The following is a 21,731-nucleotide window of genomic DNA, read 5'->3' as shown; positions in this document are numbered from 1 at the left end:
TCTTTAACTGATTTACTAATGTATTTAAAATTTTACATATGAGAGCTTGACAGAATAGTTTCTATAGCACTTTGGTTTAATCTCCATTAAGCATTCAGATAGTTACTGTGATCTTCAGACTATTACCAATTTTTAAGGTTTTTTTTTTTTTAAATAAAGTTATGTATCACTTAATCACACTTGACTATCGGAAGTATTAATTTGAAAGTGTCAAATTACCTCTATCAAGAATTAAAATTACCAGCAGATAAATGTGACTTAAAGATTATATTCTCAGTTCATGTAAAATTCTAATTAAACAAAAATAGGTCCATACATTTAGCTAATGCTAGCCTACCTTTAACATTCTTGTTGAACAGTTTCAGAAAAAAATGTCTTCACAGCTTATTTGTTCTGTCTCACTGCCGTATGAGGGATCAACTAAGGATCTGTTATGGCTGATATATAGAAAACAGATTTATCTTGCTCAAGAGTGAACATCCATTTAATAAAATTAAAAATGATCGGCCTTTTGAATGATGGCTGACAGCAAAACAAATTTGAAATTGCCTGTAACTTGAACTAAAGCTCAAAAGCCTACAATATATAGCAAAGTTCTTAAGACCAACGTGCCTTGCACACACTTTTCGGGAGCTCATTGTGTAGTTATATTCCATAGAAATCAGAGGAAACGCACGTTCCATTATTTTTGTGCATTCAGTAAAGAAATACGAATCTTAAAGTTATCTTTCAATGGCCCAAAGAGTTTATATAGGGTATAGCCTATTGGTTATATCCTGATAAAGGGGTGGTTGCTATAAATGTACACACACACACACACACACAATGTTTACCACCTTCAATTAATAACATGGGCTGAAAATGTCAATAAGTTTGGCCAAGGGTTTTGGAATATGTACTTTAAAGGATCACTTTTTACTAATAAAATAACTTTTTAAAAACTATGTTAATCCATAAACAAATTTACACAGTATCTAATTTCTCCAAAAGAAGGGAGTGAATCTATTTATACGGTATCATCTGCCACTTCATCTCCTTGACCAGCACTGAGCGACAGCTACCAGGGTCAGCGATCAGGGATTAGATTAGGGCAGGATTACCAGAGACTGAAAACAAAATTCACTGACTCGTGGGGTAATGGTTGGCCATGATGGTATAGGGCTGACTTGCTATTTAAAAAATAATAAAGACAATGACTACTCACAATTAATCCAGAGAGTATACTACATTAAACTCTTATTTTAGAATGTTTAAAATAAATAAGCCATCTCAGTTTTTACTTCAAGTTAAATGTCCTAGACTTTAAAGTCGGTGGGCATTTTCACAATAAATCACCATAGAAATGGGTGAACTGTCCTTCAAAAATGAAAGTACTAAAAACACTATATAATTAATTCAAAAGACTCTCCTTGGTCTCCCCTAGGAAAAGAATGACCATGCCACAGTGCTCATACACTTTAGAAAAATTAGTAAAAATATAGAGCAGGACTCTATTAAGCAAACCAAAATCTACCAAAGGAAAAAAAAGCAACCAAGGAGAAAGAAAGGTAGGGCATCAAATGGCTGATTAAATGGGTATTTGTTTTCCCTTTTCACCTTCAAAAACAGTAAGATATTGTAGTCTCATGTTAAAGATTTACAGCAACTTAAGACCTTTGAAAATATCAGTGACAATTTAAAAAATTACTTTATTAAAATGTTTATTGCCGGTAAGAAAAAAAGGTATAAATATGTGCTATCAGCTCAAATCTTAAGTTATAATTTTCTAATTAAGACAAAGTAATAAACTGATTAAAGTAACCAAACCTCCGAAAAGGGACACTGTGAACTGTATATAAACTATCCATTTGCATTGTTCTGATTACTTATATTACTCAACTGACCACTGCTTATCAGAGAACTAAAATAGAAACACAGTAGATAGGAAGATGTGCTGCTTGTATTAATGCAATGAATTTCTACATCAAATATAAAAGAACTAGAAAATAATCAAGTTTTTAAAAATAAAATTTTGAGTCTAACTGAGGAGTTAGATTGAACAATCCTATTAAAAATTAAAAAGTCTAAACTACCACATAATTACATCAAATAAATCAGTGCTTTCTTAATGATGAATAATGTCTTTTATATTTTTACTAAAGGTTTATTTTAGTGGTATGATATATTTTCCCTATGTTAAAGTTAATGTATTGTTTTATTATTTATTTGAAAACTAGTTTGGAAATTCTACTACTGTAAAGAAAAAAGTCTTTAGAAGAACAAAGAAATGACTAGAGCAAGAACCAAGGAATCAACTTGCTCCTGAGAGGTGAAAGATTGGGTAGAATTGGTTACCCACTAAGGACTGGATTGTCATTAATTACCTGCTAGCAAGTTGAACAACAAGCTGCCTCTTAACATCCAGCAAGCAAAGCAGAGATGTGTTTTGATAGCTTGTTGCCTGAAGTACAATTTCCCCAAACTCTAAACACTCAACTGTATTAATATAAAGGCAAAATGTTAACAATTCATCTTGCCCACATTCACTACTGCTTCTATGCCCTCAGACATCGTTAGAATACATTCTACATATAAAAAGAAAGAACCCATGTTCTCATGGATAAGAATAGGAAGGAATATCAAAGACCATTTACACATTTTTACAAATGTCTATGACGTATCACGCACTGCACTAGGTATAAGATAATATGGTATTCCTGTGATTGAGAGGTCTAGTGAGAGATAGATAAACAAATGATGAGACCATGTCTCAAGCATAAACAACAGAGGGGAATAAAAAGAAAACATATGCCAAATTAGATAGAGGTTGCAGAGGGCATCCGAGAATCACAAACATCTGAAGATGAGTAGGAGTTTGTCAAGACAAAAAGGTAAAACACTCAATTTAGGGGACCAGTACAGAGCACAGAGGCAAAAAAAAAAGAACACGGTATGTTCTAGTAACTTCAATTTGTTAGACTGAATTTGGAGAGCACAGTGCTGGTGAAAAGCGTAGGCAATGGCCAGCCTATAAAGGAACTCACGTCAGACTAAACAGATCTGACTTATGCTGCAGATAATGAGAGACGCTGATGAATTTTAAGCAGCAGAATCATTAGGATCTGATGTGTATTTTAGAATGTCACTCTAGTGGAATCAGTGACGAATGTAAGGGGAGGGGATGACATTGTAAACTGAATAGCCAGGTAATATGCTACTGCTAACAGCCCAGGCGATAAATCATGGGGGTCTACAATTAGGATAACTAAAAGAAAAACTAGAAATAATTGAAAGAAATTTTGAAGTTGGGACACACAAAGGTTGTTTGGGAGGAATTTAAGATGAGTTCCATGTTTCTGGCTTTGGAGATGCAAGATGAGGAACTGCTGTGTATCAAAATTAATTAATTAATTAATTAAAGGCCTCTGGGGAAGTTGCCCATTTATTTCATAGCCTCGGCTGCCCATAAGACTCAGGGCAAAAGGAATCCATGCCCCCACTACTGAGGGGGCTTCAGGAAACACTAATAGTCACAAATAAGTAGAACTTTAGTACTATTCCATCCTTGCAACTTGTAGAAGGATTTGTTACTAAAGCTTTAAAATGTGGACCCATCCCCAGACATAAGGAGTCAAGTACTTCTAACTGGAATAAGTAACTTCAAGTCTTACTTTAGTTAGATATATATACTTCAGCACACTATTCTGAGAATTCTCAGATGCAATAGTTACAAGTGTCAAGGTAAAGAGTGCCAGCAATTCATAGGCATCTTCAGTGATTACTTTAGGCTGCTTACAAAGATAACAGTGACTACGGCTCCTTACAGGCGTGTACCACGCTTTATTCATTTTTCACTGTTGAAGATGGTATGTCCAGTATTTGGTACGTAGTAGCAATTTTATATATTTTTTTCTTGGTATTATTATTAAATACATTTTAAAGGTTAAAAGAAAGATGGAAATGGCACTATCTGTAACATGTCTGCAATATATATATATATATATATATATATATATGTTGCTAGATAAATAAATGAATATTAGTGAGTGGTATATTCCAAAATTGCTTCGTTGGTAATAAATTATCAAAATGATACTTTACTATTAGGTCAATGATGCAGTACTAATAGTCAAATAAAAACAAGTATAAAAAAACACTAATGAAAAAAATCTTATAATAGAAAAAAATTCTTTCTCTAAATAAGTTTGGGATTAGCTTAATGATTCATGTTTAGAAAGATAGAGCATCTCTCATAATGGCCTATCAACAAAGCCACATATTCTTTTTACTTGGAGAGTAGACATTTCTGGATAAAATGAGCTGTGAAAACTGTTTTAACAAGCATTGAGCTATTTTCCATTTCTGATTCTAATAATTAAATATATTTTACATTATACATGTAAATACTTAGTAGAAGATCTCCTAGCATATCAAAATTGCTCAATACATACTAGCTATGATTATTAAAAATTATAAAAATGATGAATTTAAATTATGGTCTTTTTGTAACTAGGTCTTAAAAAAAGAAAGGCAAGTTCCATAGCAGTATAATAATATATTAGTTACTACAGAATAAGAGGTTTCTAGGCTCCAAGTACATATTTCAATAATGTCAGTCACATCTAAATGTTTTAAATCCATAGCAGGCATATCTGATGTGACACAGAAGCCTCCTTAAGTGTTCTTCTAGAGATAAACCAGAGCTAGACCATGCAAAGTTTATTAAAAATTTACATATGGCTATATGAAGGAGCTAGTACAACTTCATATAGCCATATGAAGGAGTTAGCTGTACAATTCTCTCAAAGTGGAGTCGGATTGATTTGGGTTTGAGTCCTAGGTCTATCACTTATTATTGGTGAGATACCGGGTAAATTATCTTACTACTATGAAATGAAATTTCATAATTTATAAAATGAGGATAATAGCAGTATCTATACCTAATCAAATTATTATAAATAATAATAACATGCATACAAAGTGCTTAGTATGCCTGATACACTACGAATACTTGAGAAATGTTATACTCTGGGCTCTGAGAGAAGAGGGTTTCCCTTCTTTCCAAAGGCAGACAGCCAAACTCTAAGTTTGCATGTATGATCTCTAACTATCACAAGACCCTAGGCGAAAGGTAATGTCTTCTTTTAGTAAATGAGTAAGTTGAGGTTAAATGAACTTAAGTAACATGTCCAAATTCACACACTTTAGCAAATGGCAAAGCCAAAATTTGAACCAACAGAGAATTTTAAATGCAGTGCTAAACACTTTATTATTCTGTGCTATTTGGGTAATTCTAAGGAGTTCGTAGACTTTCAGAATATGCAATATAGCTAGATGATTATTTTAAAAACTCAATAGCATATCCAGTACCAACATACAGGTACCATCTTTCCAGGATAATGCCCTATTTCCTTCTTAGCTGATCTATCTATCCTACACAGCATAACTCTCAGACACCAAACTCGAACCACTATGTGGGGAAAAAATGGTTCCAAGTGACCTACTTGAAGAAATACACTGAACATAAGAAAAGGCAAATTAGCATTCATCACTAAGAAAAACTTCACCTTCACCATTGCATACCACTTCAAAGATTTCTAGCATTACCATAAGAAAAAATACTTCTACCAGTTTCTGTAAACATTCTTGTTCTAGAATCACCAACAATACAATGGCTGCTAGAAACATCAAGTTCTAAGGGAGTAAAATATGTCAAAGTGTGTAAGGTAGAAAGCAGTAAATATTCTCAAGTATAATAATGCTACTGCACAACAGAAACAGGAATTACCTAAAATTGTTTTCTTGGTGTTATTATTAAATACATTTTAAAGGTTAAAAGAAAGGTGGTAATGGCACGCACCATCTGTAACATGCCTGTAATTTCATGCAGGCTCTGACATGCATCATGCAAACTAAAACAAAAAACAAAAACAAAAACAAAAAAGTGACTGAGGAAGGTGGTAGGAAAAAATGTGAAATTGTACTGTACCACGCTTTGTCAGAGAAGTAATGGACTAACTTCTCAACTCCTTGCCAATGGCATAATGGGAGAGCAGAGACAAGAAAAAGACAGGACAATGGTGTCAGAGACTACACACAACACCAAGGAATTGCCATGACTGGGTAGCAGCCAACAGTATCTGCTTGGCTTTTGTTGTGTTTTTCTAGGCATCATTATTTATGAAAACATATTTTAATAGATTTATACTTTCTTGATGAAGTGTTATACTTTCTTGCAAATTAATACAAATATTCATATCCATAGAACTGTATCTGTAAAACTTCTCCCACTTAAAAGGAATCACTTGAAGAATTTTACCAAATTAATTGCAGAAAAATTTTGGCACAATTTAATATTCATACTCCAAAGATATAACAACGTTTAGCTAAATGCAATCCCTTAAGAAGGAAGTAGAAATTATTTTTAATAATTTCAGTCTTCCACATTTTCAATACAACTCAATATTTGTCAGTTTATGTTTATGACTGTTGCTGCATTAAAGAGCAATAGAAGTATAATCTGATCTTCATGTACCTCTTAAATATTATGTTCTACATTTTAAGTGAGCCTCCACACATCATTGTAGACATGGAAGACATAACTGGAGCCCTAGCATAACAACAGTGGTCCCCCTGCCTTATCCGCAGTTTCGCTTTCCATAGTTTCAGTTACCTGTGGTCTCAGTTACCTGCAATCAACCATGGTCTGAAAATATGAAATGAAAAATTCCAGAAATAAATAATTCATAAGTTTTAAATTGTGTGCTGTTGTAAGTAGCATGTTGAAATCTTGTGCCATCTTGCTCCATACTACTCAGGACATGAATTATCTCTTTGTCCAGCATATCAATGCTTTATATGCTACCTGCTAGGTAGTCACTTAGTATTGGTTATCAGATCGACTGTCATGGTACCATAGTGCTTGTGTTCAAGTAACCCTTAATTTACTTAATAATGGCCCCAAAGCACAAGAGTCGTGATGCTGGCAATGCGGATATGCCAAAGAGAAGCCATAAAGTGCTTCCTCCTTAAGCTGAAAGGAAGAAAAACAGTATACATAGGGTTTGGTGCTATCCGTGGTTTCAGGCATCCACTGGGGGTCTTGGAAAGTATTCCTGAAGATGAGGGGGAACTACTTACTGTAGATTAAACAAATTCTGCTCTATAATTCACATGAACCCAATCACAGCTTCTAATGTTTCTTGGGAACCAGGAATGCTCTTATTTCTCTATATCTCAGAATGGTGCCTCTTGATCTCAGAGAACTTAGAAAAGATACCTGATAAATATAAATTATAAATAAACGAAGTCTGAAATAAGGAGTTCGATGGCTCTTCTAAAGTGATCATTAACTGCTTTTACTAACTATCACAGTGGGTGACTGTGGCTTAAGTAAGCATTTACTACATAGGCATAATCAGTATGAGATGCTTAATTTTCTTGGGTCTATATATCTCTAAGACACAGAACCCACCTCTGAGATATAGAGTAGTTCAGAAAACAAAACTAATAGCATACTAGACATTTCCACTGGTATGACAATATACATGGTGTATTTATGCAGAGTAGGATACTGCAGGCACTAGGTATAGCAACAAATACAGCTGACCAAAGAATCCCACTATCTGCAGAGCAGGTTTTTATAAAAGGCTTATACAGAAGACAGTAACTGGAGTGTTTCTCATAATTGTAAGGTGTTGAGAGAGAAACTAACCCATGTCTAGGTTTATAGGATAGCTTACTGGATCATGATTTTTATGTGCATTTCTAGTCATTTGACCAAACGGTACTTGAATTAGCTGTAAAAATGGACACAGTACCATATTCTATATTAACCACACTTCAAAAAAGATGGCTTACTGTAAAATTTTGTTCAGTTTTTACTGAGTTATCCTAGATTCCATCTCGCTGAAAATTATTTTACTTTTATGAAAAGTCACTCCCAGAGCTAATTTCTCATTAAAACACTGAAGCGAATGTGCTCCTTATATATAAAATTAATTACAGTCACTTGGTGGAGCCAGATTGAGCCACTTTAATGGATACCTTATGAGCATGTTTGACAGTTCAACAATACACATCAAGTGTCTCTAGAAAGTGCACACCCTTTAATTAAGTAACATCCTTCTAGGAATCTACTTAAGTAAAGAGAGAAGTTGACACTAAGCTATGTACAAGAATGACCTGAACTGCAATAATATCTCTATTTAATAGGCAGAAATTGAAACAATATCAATGTCCAACAACAGCAAGATTAAATAAATTAGAAAATATCCACAAAATGTAATATTGTGAAGCCATTAAAATGATATTTTCAAGAAATATTTACTATATGAAAAATATTCACATAATGATATAATGTGAAAAAAAAGTTGAGAAGCAAATATGAGAGTATTATACATCCTAAGAGAAAGTACTGTTTTATGAATATTTTATCTGAATTTTAAATATATACATAAATGTGTTGGGCTGTAAACATAGTTGTAAATATTTTTGCTGCAAGGATAGCTGTAAACATTTCATTCAGTAAATACATACTCCGTTGTAATGTAAAATGAATTTAAAAGTATTACTTATCAAAAAAATTTGTGACACATCATCTGAAAGTTTTAAGAGGAGGATATAAGATAATATAATCATCATTCTTACTGTAATTCTAGTGAATACAATTAGTTAGCATAATATAAACTTAGACATCAGGCAACACTACATCAAAAAATTGCTGGGCTCTTAAGATATATGGCTATTATTTTTGGTGTTTCAAAACAATTTTCTTCTTCCCATGTAAGTTATTGCACAGGAAGGTAAAGGTTGATAAGAGTTCTAAATTCTTTCAATCAAGGTGTTAAAGAGCAAAAGTTTAAAGTCATTTTAGCAAAATAAATCAGTATATTTCAAAATATATCTTTTGAAAAGTCAAGTATTCGTAGAAGCATATGTTCTAGCAAGAAATGTTATTTGAGATTACCATTAAGGCTTTTCACTTGAAAAAGCAATTATTTTTATTAAATTTTTCTACTATGAGAAAAGTTATCATTTCTAATTTTACACAATTAGAATTTAGAAAGACTAAACCAATTCCAGTTAAGTTAGTTTGGACTAAAGCTGAAGTGCCTACTCATGACAGAAAGATCCTTGTTATGTCCACATGTAGATATTTTCTGCTAACCCAGAGAAAATTTTAATTTGAAATCGGAAGACAAGCATCCTCAAGTTTTGATGAGTGATACACTCAAGAAAAGAAATTTAAGTCAAAATGTCCTGAGAAAGAAAAAAAATACTTAAGGACTAGGATTTTCCATTTACGTCTATTTTTCTAGGGTTATTCTTAAATTCAGTAAGAGCATCCTTGGCCAATGCAGCTTCTGGGGTGACCAGAGCTAAATATTCCATGTAAACATTAATTATTTCATTCTCTACATATTTAGAACAGGCTATCTTTTTAATAGAATAATAATAATAATAAAAAGCCAATAACAAATTGCCTTACTGAAGACTAATGGCCAAGCCTACTCGTCTTCTACATTTAGGGAAAAAAGTTGATGTTTAAGAAGGCATCAGAAAGAAAATATTAATGAAACATATTATATTATAGGAGAACTCTCTCAAACAACTACCATCACTTACAGACTTAAACTCTCCAAAAATCAGCACCAGGAATCACATACTAACTAAACATGGAGACAAATATTATTTCACTGACTATGTTTAGTTTTCAAAACTGCTGGATTTACTCTTGTAATTCCATACCCTACTCTTTCTCTATATCACTAAATAATAATAATGATGATGATTTTATTGGTAAACTTCTTCAGCTATTCTCGGTAAATGCAAAATAATGTAGTAGTTTAGAACAAATTTCTCTTCTAAAGGAACCTTTCAAACTCAAAGAGCTGTTAAAAAGCTATGAAAAAGTCTTCTAGTCATCACCTTCCACAAACAGGGCCAGTTTTCTTAGCTGCATAAGCCATGAGAACATAGCCGGGAAGACTCCAATGTATTTATCTTCAAGGTGGCTAACACATTCAAAACTTTCTTTACTAACTTGGAGATGTTGAGAAAGGAGGTTTGATCTAGAAAAGCTAGAAAGACAGATCTTGATAGTCGTGTTGCAAGGCAGTGCTGTTCTATAGTTGGAAATGAAAAACACAGCTCTGAATCCAAGAAGAAGGAAGAAGTATCTGAAAATGGAGAGCCAACGACTCAATGGAGGGACAAGAAAATTCTAAAGCTATACAAATAAGAAACGAATGGAATGAATGTTTCTGAGAAACCTGTTTTAAAAATAAATCTAAAACTATTTGCAATACAGAATAGTTAACCTTAAACTTCAATCCCACATTACAGCTAGCTGAGGGGAAGGAGAATGGGGGAGAAAAATGCTGGAAGTAAAGAACAAGGGCTAAAAGTGGGTTTCAGTAAATTCAAAGTAGGTGTGTCTGTCAAACCATGCTGTTTACTGGGTACAAGACTAAAATACATTATCATTTATTATAACCACACTTGAAATTCAGATTAGTTCACTAGCAACTTAGTGTGATATCTTATACACTAGGAATCTTTAAATAGAGGAGAAAAGAAATCAACCTATTGAAGACGAGAGAAGTAAAAAAAGGAGGGTATACAGAGGTTGTAGGGGCTAGAAAAGGAAATGGAAGAGAAGAAATTTCTCACTGCTTCCACTAAACAAATTAATTTGCTACTAAATAACTTGATAAAAAAGCCTATATAAACTCTCTGTTCTATTTTTCTTTAAAACAAATAGTACAAAAGGGAGAGGCATAATAGGCAAAACATAAATTTCAAACCCTGTCTCAAATTTACATTCGTATCTAATAATTTTGATTAACTCAAAATATAAATTTTTATTTGAATAAATCACATTTCTTAATTTTAACTGCTTAAAATTTCTCACTTTGGACCTTTGATACTTCACATAATTAAGGATAATTTGTGAAAACAAGAGATATGAATCACAAATCATGGAGAAGGCATGAAAGTGACTCTGACAATATTTACATCTTTTTCTCAAAGTAGCTTTTTTGGGTGACTTTTCAAAAAAGATAAAATATAACCAACTTACCATATGTACTTAAGTACATAATATAAAATAATAATGTTTCTGAAAGCAAATTTAATGTAATCAAAGTTTTTTGAAAGTCAAACGATTACTAAATCATTAGAAATGTTAGTAAACCATGCATATTCAAAAGCCATTCTTCTGTACTTGTATAGCAGCTGATAAATTACTAGGACATATTAGTTGTTAAAAAACACCTTTGAAACATGATTTAAAAGATTTTTCTTCTAGAAGATAATGAAATGTAATCAAAGCCTTTTAATTAGGAAATATTTAAAGAAATGTGCAATGGTTCCATAAACAGTATGCATCTGTCCATTATACCACTGCTGATAGTACGTGTATCTTTAACATAACTAGATCTTTATTCACATATCTCAAGTCATGGGAAAAGAAAATGCATTAAAGACAGATGCATGTCAGTAGATCAAAGGTCACTGGTAATAGGTTTAACAGCTTTAGAATGAAATTAAGTTCAGAGAGTTTTCTTAAGGCTCTAAGTGAAAGTCTATTTACATGCAGTCAAAGGAAGTGTTAATTGAGAGGAGAGCCCAGGGAGTGCTCCTTTAGCACATGCCTACAGATCACTCTCAAAGGGGAGGAGGTGCTGAGGAGAGACAGATCATGCAGCAGAGAAATACCAGGAAGGGGAAGCCAGAGCAGGATAGGAGTGAGAGGCACAGACTCACTCTGTCTGCGGTGCGGCGGGACAGTCCGTGGGATCCCCTGGAAGGAGCCCTGCCAAGGAGAGAAGGAGGGAGCAGAATACCCACCCTGTGTAGAGAGAGATGGGGGTAGGGAGGTATAATAAAAAAGGGAACCGAAAAATAGAGAAACCAAAGTCACACTTTAAAAAAAAATAATAATATAACAATAGTGTTAATGAGAAGACAGATTTCATTTTTTAAAATATAGGCAGCTCAAATTACTAAAAAAATACAACATAATTCTGAACGTCATTTATTTTTCATATATTTTAAGAAAAAAAAATTTATCCTGTAATATTTGTAGTTAATACATAAGAAACAAAGTATTCTTTCTGGTATATATTTGTCATTACAAATCTCTTTTTTAAAGTAGCAGATTCCAGTCTTTTGCAAAAAATAAAAGCATATAAAAGGGAAGAGAGATTTCAGGTATTAAACACACAGACACTGCATCAATTATAAATCAGGCAATAAAAAATTACCATACAAAATTTCCATTTCTTTTTAAATCACAGGTTTTCAGAATAGTAACATAAAAAACATTAGCTGAAGACAGGAGAACCAACACAGCATTAAAAATATTTAGGATATTGTTGAGAATGAGTACTATAACAAGAATGTGACATATAGGCCACAAGTTACACATGCATGCTTTTTAATTTGAGTAACTAGTGGCTTCTTAGTTTTACTTATTTTATTTTATTATTATTTTTTAAAATCCATTTATTTATATATTTTTATTATAAGTTTCAGCTGTACATTTTACAGTAAGTGTATACACACACATACACACACACTGTATGTTCACCTCCCATAGTTAGATTTCTTTCTGTCACCACATATTTGATCTCCTTTACCCCGTCTACCTACCCATTCCCCACTCCCAGTTTTATTTTAATTACAGATTATCAGAATTAAAATATATCTGGTATGTCATTTACTTCAATGTCTTCACTTTCCAGATAAAACTGGGTCTTCAAGAAAGTATTTGTTCAGTTTCACACAAATATAACCAGATTGGGTATCACGTCTCTCTATTCTTAGCCTCTTCACAGTGACTGAAACATACCCACAAATATAACTTGAAACACTCACTATCACCAAAGAAAATGAGCCTGTAAATCATCATACCCAGTTTATTCTACAAAAGTATGCATAATTTTTCAGACCAGTTAACCTGACAGAGAAATGATGTATTAGAATATTACTAATGTAGTTTGTTGGTGTTTACAGATTTCACGAACATCCAAATAAACTGCCTGCCACCTCTGTATCAACAACATTTCTTGGCTCAGTTCAGTATAATCAGATACTTCAAGAGTAATCCTACATTGCTCACTATAAAACAAAAACAAAAAATCCATTTTCTATGTTGATGAAGGGAAAACAGTTATGAGAAACTAAATAGAATTAATGACCTTTAGAATATCCTAGTAAATAAAGATCCTATCTTTTGAAATTACTACACTTTCTCCACTAATTTAGCCATAGATGCTTCAGAAAATAGCTTGGAAAAATTTAATGGGTGATGATTCAGGTACTCTCCATAGCAAACTCCATTTGCTATTTCAGAAACGTTTTGGTTCAAAAGCTTTACACAAAATAAATCCTCAACCAAGAAGGACTATAAACTTCCTTCCCTATTAGTTTTACCAGGGCCAAATTTCTACTCATTGCACTGAGTAAAGAAACTTTCAGATAGGGATTTTGTAAGGTAAACCAGCAGTCAGAGATTCCTTCTCAAAGAAATAAGTTCTCTCTGGAGATCTGTGGAAATAGTACTCACTGGGAGTCAGGGGAACTGTTTTTCCTTGGATCTTCCATAAGCCTTGTAGCTTTGAGAAAGCCACTGATCTTCTGTGAGCCTCAGTTTCTTCATCTGTAAGATGCAGGGTTGGAATGTGCTACAGGCTGAATATCTACGTCCCTCTAAAATTTCATATGTTGAAACCTATTTCCCTGTGTGATGGTTTAAAGGTGGAGCCTTTAAAGAAGAGACAAGGTCATAAGCGTGGAGTGCTCATGAATGGAATTTAGTGCTCTTAGAAATCTCAGAGAGCTTCCTGTGAGAAGCCTGCTGGTCTATGAACCAGGAAGTTGGCCCTCACCAGACCCTGAATCTGCTGGCATCTTAATCTTCGACTTCCCAGCCTCCAGAACTGTGAAAAATAAATTTTATTGTTTATAAACCACCCAGTCTATGTTATTCTGTTATAGTTGCCTGACTGGATTAAAACAGAATGGTTTGTCTCTAAGAAACTTCTTAATTTTAGTTCTTATAATTCAGTTTATTGCATATCTGCCCTTATTCCCACTCATCTGTTATCCTTTAATTTTATAACTATTTATATGGCGTTTAAAAAAATCAATTTTGTATTAAATTGCCCTTCCTAATAAATTGTTAGGTCTTTGAAATAATTTAAGTAAAAGTTCTGTCATAATACCTAGAACCTGGCAGGAGTTTTAAAAGATGTTAAATGTCCCACCTTCTCTGCCTACGAGTCCCCAGCACACAGCCAACTCTGAATAACTGTTTACTGATTTAAACTGAATTAAGTTACTGTGTTTATCTAGGCCTGGATACATATTGTAAGCACCTAAGAATCTTAAAAAAAACAATGATACCCATCTTCACTCCCCCAAGACCAATAAATCATGATCTCCGAGATAGGCCTGATCATGAGAAACAGAGAAAGACAACCTTGTGAAATAAATACGTTAGAGCTTTGCCTGCTGCTGCCAAGGGGGCACCCATTGATTAAGCTGATTAAATAGTTTTGAGTTTATCCCTATAAAGGCAAAGAATGTTATTCATTTTATTTCTGCCACTTAAAATGCCTCTTTCTACTTTCCTAACTTCAAACCCATTTCCTAAAAGCTTTTACTGATCCTACCTAAATTAACACTCTTGTTTATAAGTATCCACATCTCTTGGTGGATACTTGTCTCAGGGAATTTTTCTTTCTCTGTTCATTATGCTGATTTGAATATTTTCTTATTTCTGTATTAAATATAACCACTCTTAGAATAATAGGCTCTTTACTTTTCTTCATATCAACTATAGCTTCTTGCTAAGTGACTTACACAGAGTAGAAACAACATACTATGAATTTAATAATGTTAAATTTAATAAAAGTGGGACTGCCAGCACCAGTATAAGATGGAATAGATACACTTTTCTCTTTTTCTCCTGCAAAGTACAGCAAAAAATCCTGGATATTATATATAAAACAAACATAAGACTCTAAAAGGTGGAGCTAAGAAGACAGACCAGCTATGGACCTTGAAATTTGAGGAAAAACATAGTAGAGAATTCCTGGGTTTTCTTTTTGCCTAATACATCCTGGACTAGGTGACAGTGAAGCCTGAACCCAGAATTGCCAATAGGCGCAGACAAAAATAAAAGCAAAACAGGTCTCAAGTAAAACCTGCAATCTGCCAAAGGTGTTACCAGGAAAGAGGCAGCAGAGTAATACACAAAATTTGTACACAATAATTTGCTAAACGCCATATGAAAAACTGCATCCCCAGCCACGTTCACATCAGAAAAGACCAACTGAGAAGCCTAAGATTCCACCCTCACCTGGCTCTATGTTAAAATATGTATAGGAAATATTTAAGACATTTATAAACGGAGAAAAAGAAAGGACTTAAAGGGAAGTAAGATTTCTATACTTAATAGACTACATAAATTCATATATATTGGTAAGATAAAAAAAATGGAACTAGCCTTAAAAATTCTCTAAGTAGACAAAACCAGTTTAATGATATAAACAAAGCTTAATTTAGATTTAGCTTATTTTGCAAGACTAGCTTGACATGGGTTCATTTCTTATTTATGCCTTTGGAAATCATAAGTAAAACCTGAACTGTTTCCCAAGGTTGAGCTGCTTTATAACAATATACCCTTGAGTCTCAATCCATGTTTTGGGTTGAATATTCCCAATTTTGGAACTGTCTTTTTGGTGTTTTCACAATAAACTTTTACTAATTACTGTTTTGGTGATTCACTGGTTTTACTTCTGTTATTTCTGAACATTTGCCAATACATGATATCTAAAGCAACCATAACATTTCCATAAAAAAAAGATGCACTCAAAATACTCTATGTAAATCAAAATGAAATTCTAAAAGACATATAAGTAACATACAGACAGCAAAAAAGAAAAAAAAAATAGAAACAAAGAAGAGAAGAAACAAAAATAAATAGAGTGGTAGACTTAAGCCCCAATATATCAACAATTACATTAAATATAAAGGCTGTCTAGATACCAATTGACAGAGTGGATTAAAAAAATCAAGATCCAATTATATGCATGGTGCGTGAAATTCACTTGATAGATATTTTAAGTTAAACAGGGAAAACGTATACGATGCAAATAAATCAAAAGAAAGTAAGAGTAGCCATGCCACTATCAGGTAAAGAATTCAGAGCAAATTACCAGGTATAAAAAGGGACCTTTTAAAATAATAAAAGGGTCAATATACCAAGCAGAGATAGCAATCCTAAATGTATATGTACCAAACTACAGAACTACACATGAAGCAAAACTGACATAACTAAAAGGAGAACAGCCAAATCCACAATTACAGCTGGAGATTCCAATACCCTTCTCTCAACATCTAAGAAAATTAGACAAAATCATCAATGATTAAGAAGAGCTCAAGGACAGCATGAACAATCAGAATCTCATCAATATTTATAAAATACTCCAACCAAGAACAGCAAAATACAGATTCTTTTCAAGAGTCCACAGTACAGTTACCAAAACAGATCATGGTCTAGGTCATAAAACAAACCACAACAAACTTAAAGAATTGAATACAGAATGTATTTTCTGACCACAATGGAATCAAATTAGAAATCAGCAACAGAAAGAAGATAGAAAAAAAATCTCAAATCATTAAGCTAAATTTCCACCTTAAGAAACTTGGAAAATAAACAACCAAAAGTAAGCAGAAATAAATAGAGTGAAAACTATTGAAATTGAACACAGAAAAATAAAGGTAATTAAGGAAACAAAATTTGATTCTTTGAAAAGGTCAATAAAATTGAAAAACAGAACAGGAAATAAAAATGGCGTACATTGATAGAGGCTCTGTGCATCCCTCTGGCAACCAAATCAAAGTTGTGAAGGAAACGAGCAGCAGCAAGGAAAAATCACCTGGGATCTATATGAACGAGCCCTAGGGAGAAGTCCAAGAATAACTCTGCAACTGTAGAAGGTAGGACGGAGCAAGGACGCTGGGCTGCCCAGTCTCGAGTGAGATGAAGGCTGTGGCAACGGTGGCAGATGTCTCTTAAAGAGGCCAGGTCCACGAGCAGATTTTCTTGGTGACAGACCTGCTTGCTCCGAGCACCAGTGCTGATTTGGCTGCATGCAGGGGGCACCAGGAACTGACAGGGAGACACTGCTGGAGTGAGAGCCTAAGGGAGATTCGCTCTGTACAGAAGTGCTGGCAGTATCCACTGTTCCCTGTTGTGCCCTCCCCCTTCACAGTGCCCTCGACACAGAGCCACCATAGCCGAGACCTCATCAAACTGGATAACAGAGGTCGCTCCACCCAGAGGATTCCCTGAAACCCCGCCATACCCAACTTATGGCCCCACCTAAGCAATATCCAGGTATATCCTCAGTGAGTCAGGTGCTCCTTGCTGAGCAGCTCCTAGACTCACACTGGAGCCAGCTGGCCTCGGTTTCTGGTGTGGCCTTTTGAGGCAACTATAAGCACAGCATCTGTGGATTGCTTGCTGAATCTTAACGGGTGACCCCAGAGAGGCAGAGGCTTGGGCTAAATTTGGCCTGCAGCTGAATCCCTCTCAGGACTGTGCCACTGGACACGTACTTCATAAATCCACACTAATAAGACCGGGAGACTTGGGAGCTTTAATACGAAGAAACAGACATGGAAAGGCAGCCAAATGGAAAGACAAAGAAGCAGAAACCATATGAGAGAACAGAACAGAGATCCAGATATAATGGAGTCAAGTAATCTAACAGATGCAAAGTTCAAAACACTGGTTATAAAGACATTCAATGAACTTGTGGGAAGTGTAGATAAATTCAAAAAAGAGATAAAAAACATAAAAATGGAAATTATAAAAGGGGGTTAACCAGTGTGAAATGAAGAACACATTATCTGAGATAAGAAGTATATTAAATGGAATAAACAAAGTGAATAAAGAAAAGGATCAAATGGCCTATCTAGAAGACGGGAAAGCTAAGGACACTCAATCAGAATGGTAAGGAAAAAGATGTCAAGACTATAAAAAGAATTTAAGGAGCATATGGGACACTATTAAGGGTCCAAATATCTGTCTGATCTGCGTACCTGAAGGAAATCAAGATGTTGAACAGCTGTTTGAAGAAATAATGATGGAAAATTTCCCTAATCTGGTGAAGGAAATGGACATAAAACCCCAGGAAGCTCAGAGAATCCCAAAAACCAGGGATCCAAAAAGGCCCACTCCAAAACATCATAATTAAAATGCCAAAGGTTAAATACAAAGAAAGAATATTAAAAGCAGCAAGAGAAAAGTAGATAGTTACCTACAAGGGAACACCTATAAGACTGGCAGCTGATTTCTCAAAAGAAACTATGCAGGACAGAAGGGCTTGGCACAAAATATTTGATGTGATGAAGACCCAGGATCTACAACCAAGAATACTTTACACAGCAAAGCTATCATTTAGAGTTGAAGGACAGATGAAGAGCTTCCCAGACAAAAAGAAGCTAAAGGAATTTATCAACACCAAGCCAGTATTACAGGAAATGTTGGAGGGACTTCTTTAAGAGAAAAAACATGTATCAAAAACAGGAATAAAGAATGGTAACTACTACATTCCTATTAATAAGTATCTCAAATGGAAAAGAATTAAGTGCTCCAGCTAAAAGACAGAGTGGATGAATGGATAGGAAAACAAGACCCTTACATGCTGTCTATAAGAGACTCACTTCAGATTAACAGACACATACAGACTAAAAGGAAGAGGATGGAAAAAGATATTGCTTAGATAGACCTAGAAGGTATTTAAGTCAGACAGAGAAAGATGAACAAAATATGACTTCCCTTACATGTGGACTCTAAGGAATAAAAAGAACAAACTAACCAAAAACAGACTCACAAATATAGTGGACAATTTGGTGATGGACAAGAGTGGAGGGAGCTTGGGGGACAAGGAGAATGGGGTGAAGGGTTAAAGAAGTACAAACTGGTAGCCAATGGATGGTCATGGGGATAGGGAGCACGGCATAGGAATGCAGTTAGCATTAATACATTTGCTAGGTAGAGGGTCAGGGGAGGGAGGGGAGCAATTGGGGAGATTGTTTTATGAACTATATAGATATCTAACCAATGTACTGTATACATGAAACTAATTAAAATAAATGTTTTTTTTTTAAATAGAAAAAAGAAAAAAAAATATCCAGCACAGTTCTCTAGGCCGAAGGCAAGTATGTACAAGAGACATGCCAAAAGGTCTGGGCCCCTACATACTGATGTTTACAAATACAGAGCAAAGGAAGGTTTTTGTCCAAAGATAAAAGCAAATTGATGATATTTATAATTTCATTTACTTTAAAAATAAATGATATTTCATAGTTAGTTGAGTCAAAAATTACTGGGCAGTAGAAAGGGTGTGAACACTCTTATATGCCACACAAATTGGTACAAACTTTCTGGACGGCAGTTGGTATGGTACCAAAAAATTTAAAAATGTACATCCCTTTGGCTCAGCTACTATTTGCTTTCTAAGAATGTATTATAATAATCACAAATGTGTGGCAAAAGTTTATCTGCAAAGCTGTTTGACTCAGCACGGTTTAAAGCAGGAAAAAGTGAGAAATGAATGCACTGCACACCACTTAGAAGAAGGTTCAATAACACTTGTGCATTGTGGCAACCGTTCTGTGACAGAGCAGAAGGATGCTGAGTAGCATGAGGAAATGTCCAGAATACAGTAAAAAAAGGTTACAGAACAGCAAGTGCTCTGTGCTCCAGCTTTATTTTCTAAAAAAGTATGTAAAATCAAATATATTAAAAAGACTGGAAGGATTTACACCAAAAAAAATTGAGAAACAACTAAGACTGATAAAGAAAGACAGATAAGACCCAAATTATCAAAATCATGAATGAAACAGGATATCAACATGGATATTCCAGCCATTAAGAAGATAATAATGGAATGCGATGAACAACTTTACGTCATAAATTCAACGACTCAGAAGAAATGTAGTAATTCCTCAAAACCACAAACTATCAAAACTCACCCAAGATGAAACAGAACATTTGAATAGTTCTATAACAATGAAAAAACTCCCAAAAAAGAAATCTACAGAGCCAGATGGTTTCACTGGAGAATTTTACCAAACATTTAAAAATTAACACCAATTCTACAAAATCTCTTCCAGAAAGCAGAAGACTAATAACACATTCTCACTCATTTATGAAGATGGAATTACCCAAACAGAAAACCAAAGCACCACACACACACACACCATTATCTTTCATGAATACAGATATAAACAATCCTTAACAAAATACTACTAAAATAGAATTCAGAAATATATTAAAAAAAATTATACACCATGACCACGTGGGGTTGAAGTCAACAAGAACAATTAATTTTCAAAAATCAATCAATGCAATTAATACACTAAAATACAAAAAATCACTTGTTCACATGTATTAGTATAGCAAAAGCATTTAACAAAATCTAACACACACATTCATGATAAAAACTCAGCAAACTAGTAATAGACGGGAAGTTCTTCAACTTGGTAAAAAGCGTATCTCAAATGTCTATGGTTAACATTTACTAAATGGTGAATGTTTTTTCCCTTAGAGCAGGAACATGGCAAGAATGCCTATTCTCACCATTCTTATTCAACAGTAGCATAATACAAGAAAAGGAAATAAAAGACATGTAGATCAAAAGTAAGAAAACTATTCTTATTTGCAGATGACATGATGGTCCATGTAGAAAACCTCAATCTACAGAAAAAGTCCCAGAACTAATAAATGATTTTTAAAAGTTCACAGGAAAAAGATCAATGTACAAAAATCAATTGCATTTCTAAATACCAGCAATGAACACATGGAAACTGAAATACAGTGTCATTTATAATCACTCAAAAAAGTTAAATGTTTAATAAGCCTAAGAAAGCATGTGGAGAACACATATTCTGAAAACTAGAAAATGGTGAATAATCAAAGAAAATTTAAATTAATGGAGAGATATACCTTATTCATAAACTGGAATACTCAAGACATTAAAGATGTTAATTTTCCCCCAAATGACAGTTAAGTATAACACATTTTCTGTCAAAATCCTGGCAAATTTTTTTTTTCTGATATAGACAAGCTTATTCAAAAAGTATGTAGAAAGGTAAAAGAACTAGAAATATGTTAAAAATTTCGAAAAAGAATAATAAAATAGAAGGAATCACTCTACTCAATTTAAGACTTATTAAATAGCTACAGCAATCAAGACAGGTATTGGTGTAGAAGCAGACAAATAAATCAATGTAACAGAGAATCCAGAAGCAGATCCACACAAATATCAACAACTGATATTTTATAAAGACACAACAGTAATTAAATAGCGAAAGAACAGTCTTTTAAACAAATGGTACAAAATAACTGGATATTTGCAGGAAAATAATGAACCCTGACCTAAACCTCATATATTACATAAAAAGTAACTCAAAATGGATCACAGATTTTTTAAACATTATTTTATTTTACTTTTTATTGTGGCATTAACAAAATCCAATAAGTTTCAAGTATACGATTCAATAGTAAGTCATATATATACATTGCATTCTGTGTTCACAGCTCATAGATTTCTTTCTATCACATATTTGACCCTTTTTACTCCATTCTCCCTACACTCTGGTAACCACTAGTCTACTGTAAAATGGATCATATATTTAAATATAAAATGTGAAACTATAAACATTTT

The 21,731-nt window shown here is 33.8% G+C and overlaps 1 protein-coding gene across 15 annotated transcripts in view; it reads right to left on the bottom strand.

The window, feature by feature from the left end:
* Nucleotides 1-21,731, bottom strand: part of CCSER2 (coiled-coil serine rich protein 2) — a 169,624-nt gene that overhangs the window by 5,165 nt on the left and 142,728 nt on the right. For 2 of the 15 annotated variants that reach the window (XM_039872282.1, XM_039872285.1), the window contains one exon: nucleotides 11,749-11,833. The exons of 9 other annotated variants lie outside the window; for them this stretch is intronic. In XM_039872282.1, the coding sequence (XP_039728216.1) occupies nucleotides 11,749-11,833 (85 nt within the window). Of the gene's footprint in view, nucleotides 1-337; nucleotides 438-2,363; nucleotides 2,476-11,748; nucleotides 11,834-21,731 lie in introns of all 15 variants that reach the window. 4 more of the 15 variants (XM_039872280.1, XR_005654805.1, XM_039872281.1 and 1 more) reach the window with 4 other exon arrangements.

This window comes from Pteropus medius, unplaced genomic scaffold, assembly GCF_902729225.1.
Source record: "Pteropus medius unplaced genomic scaffold, Ma_sr-lr_union100, whole genome shotgun sequence".
Classification (NCBI taxonomy): Eukaryota; Metazoa; Chordata; class Mammalia; order Chiroptera; family Pteropodidae; genus Pteropus; species Pteropus medius.
This window is presented reverse-complemented; position numbering and strand designations above follow the sequence as displayed.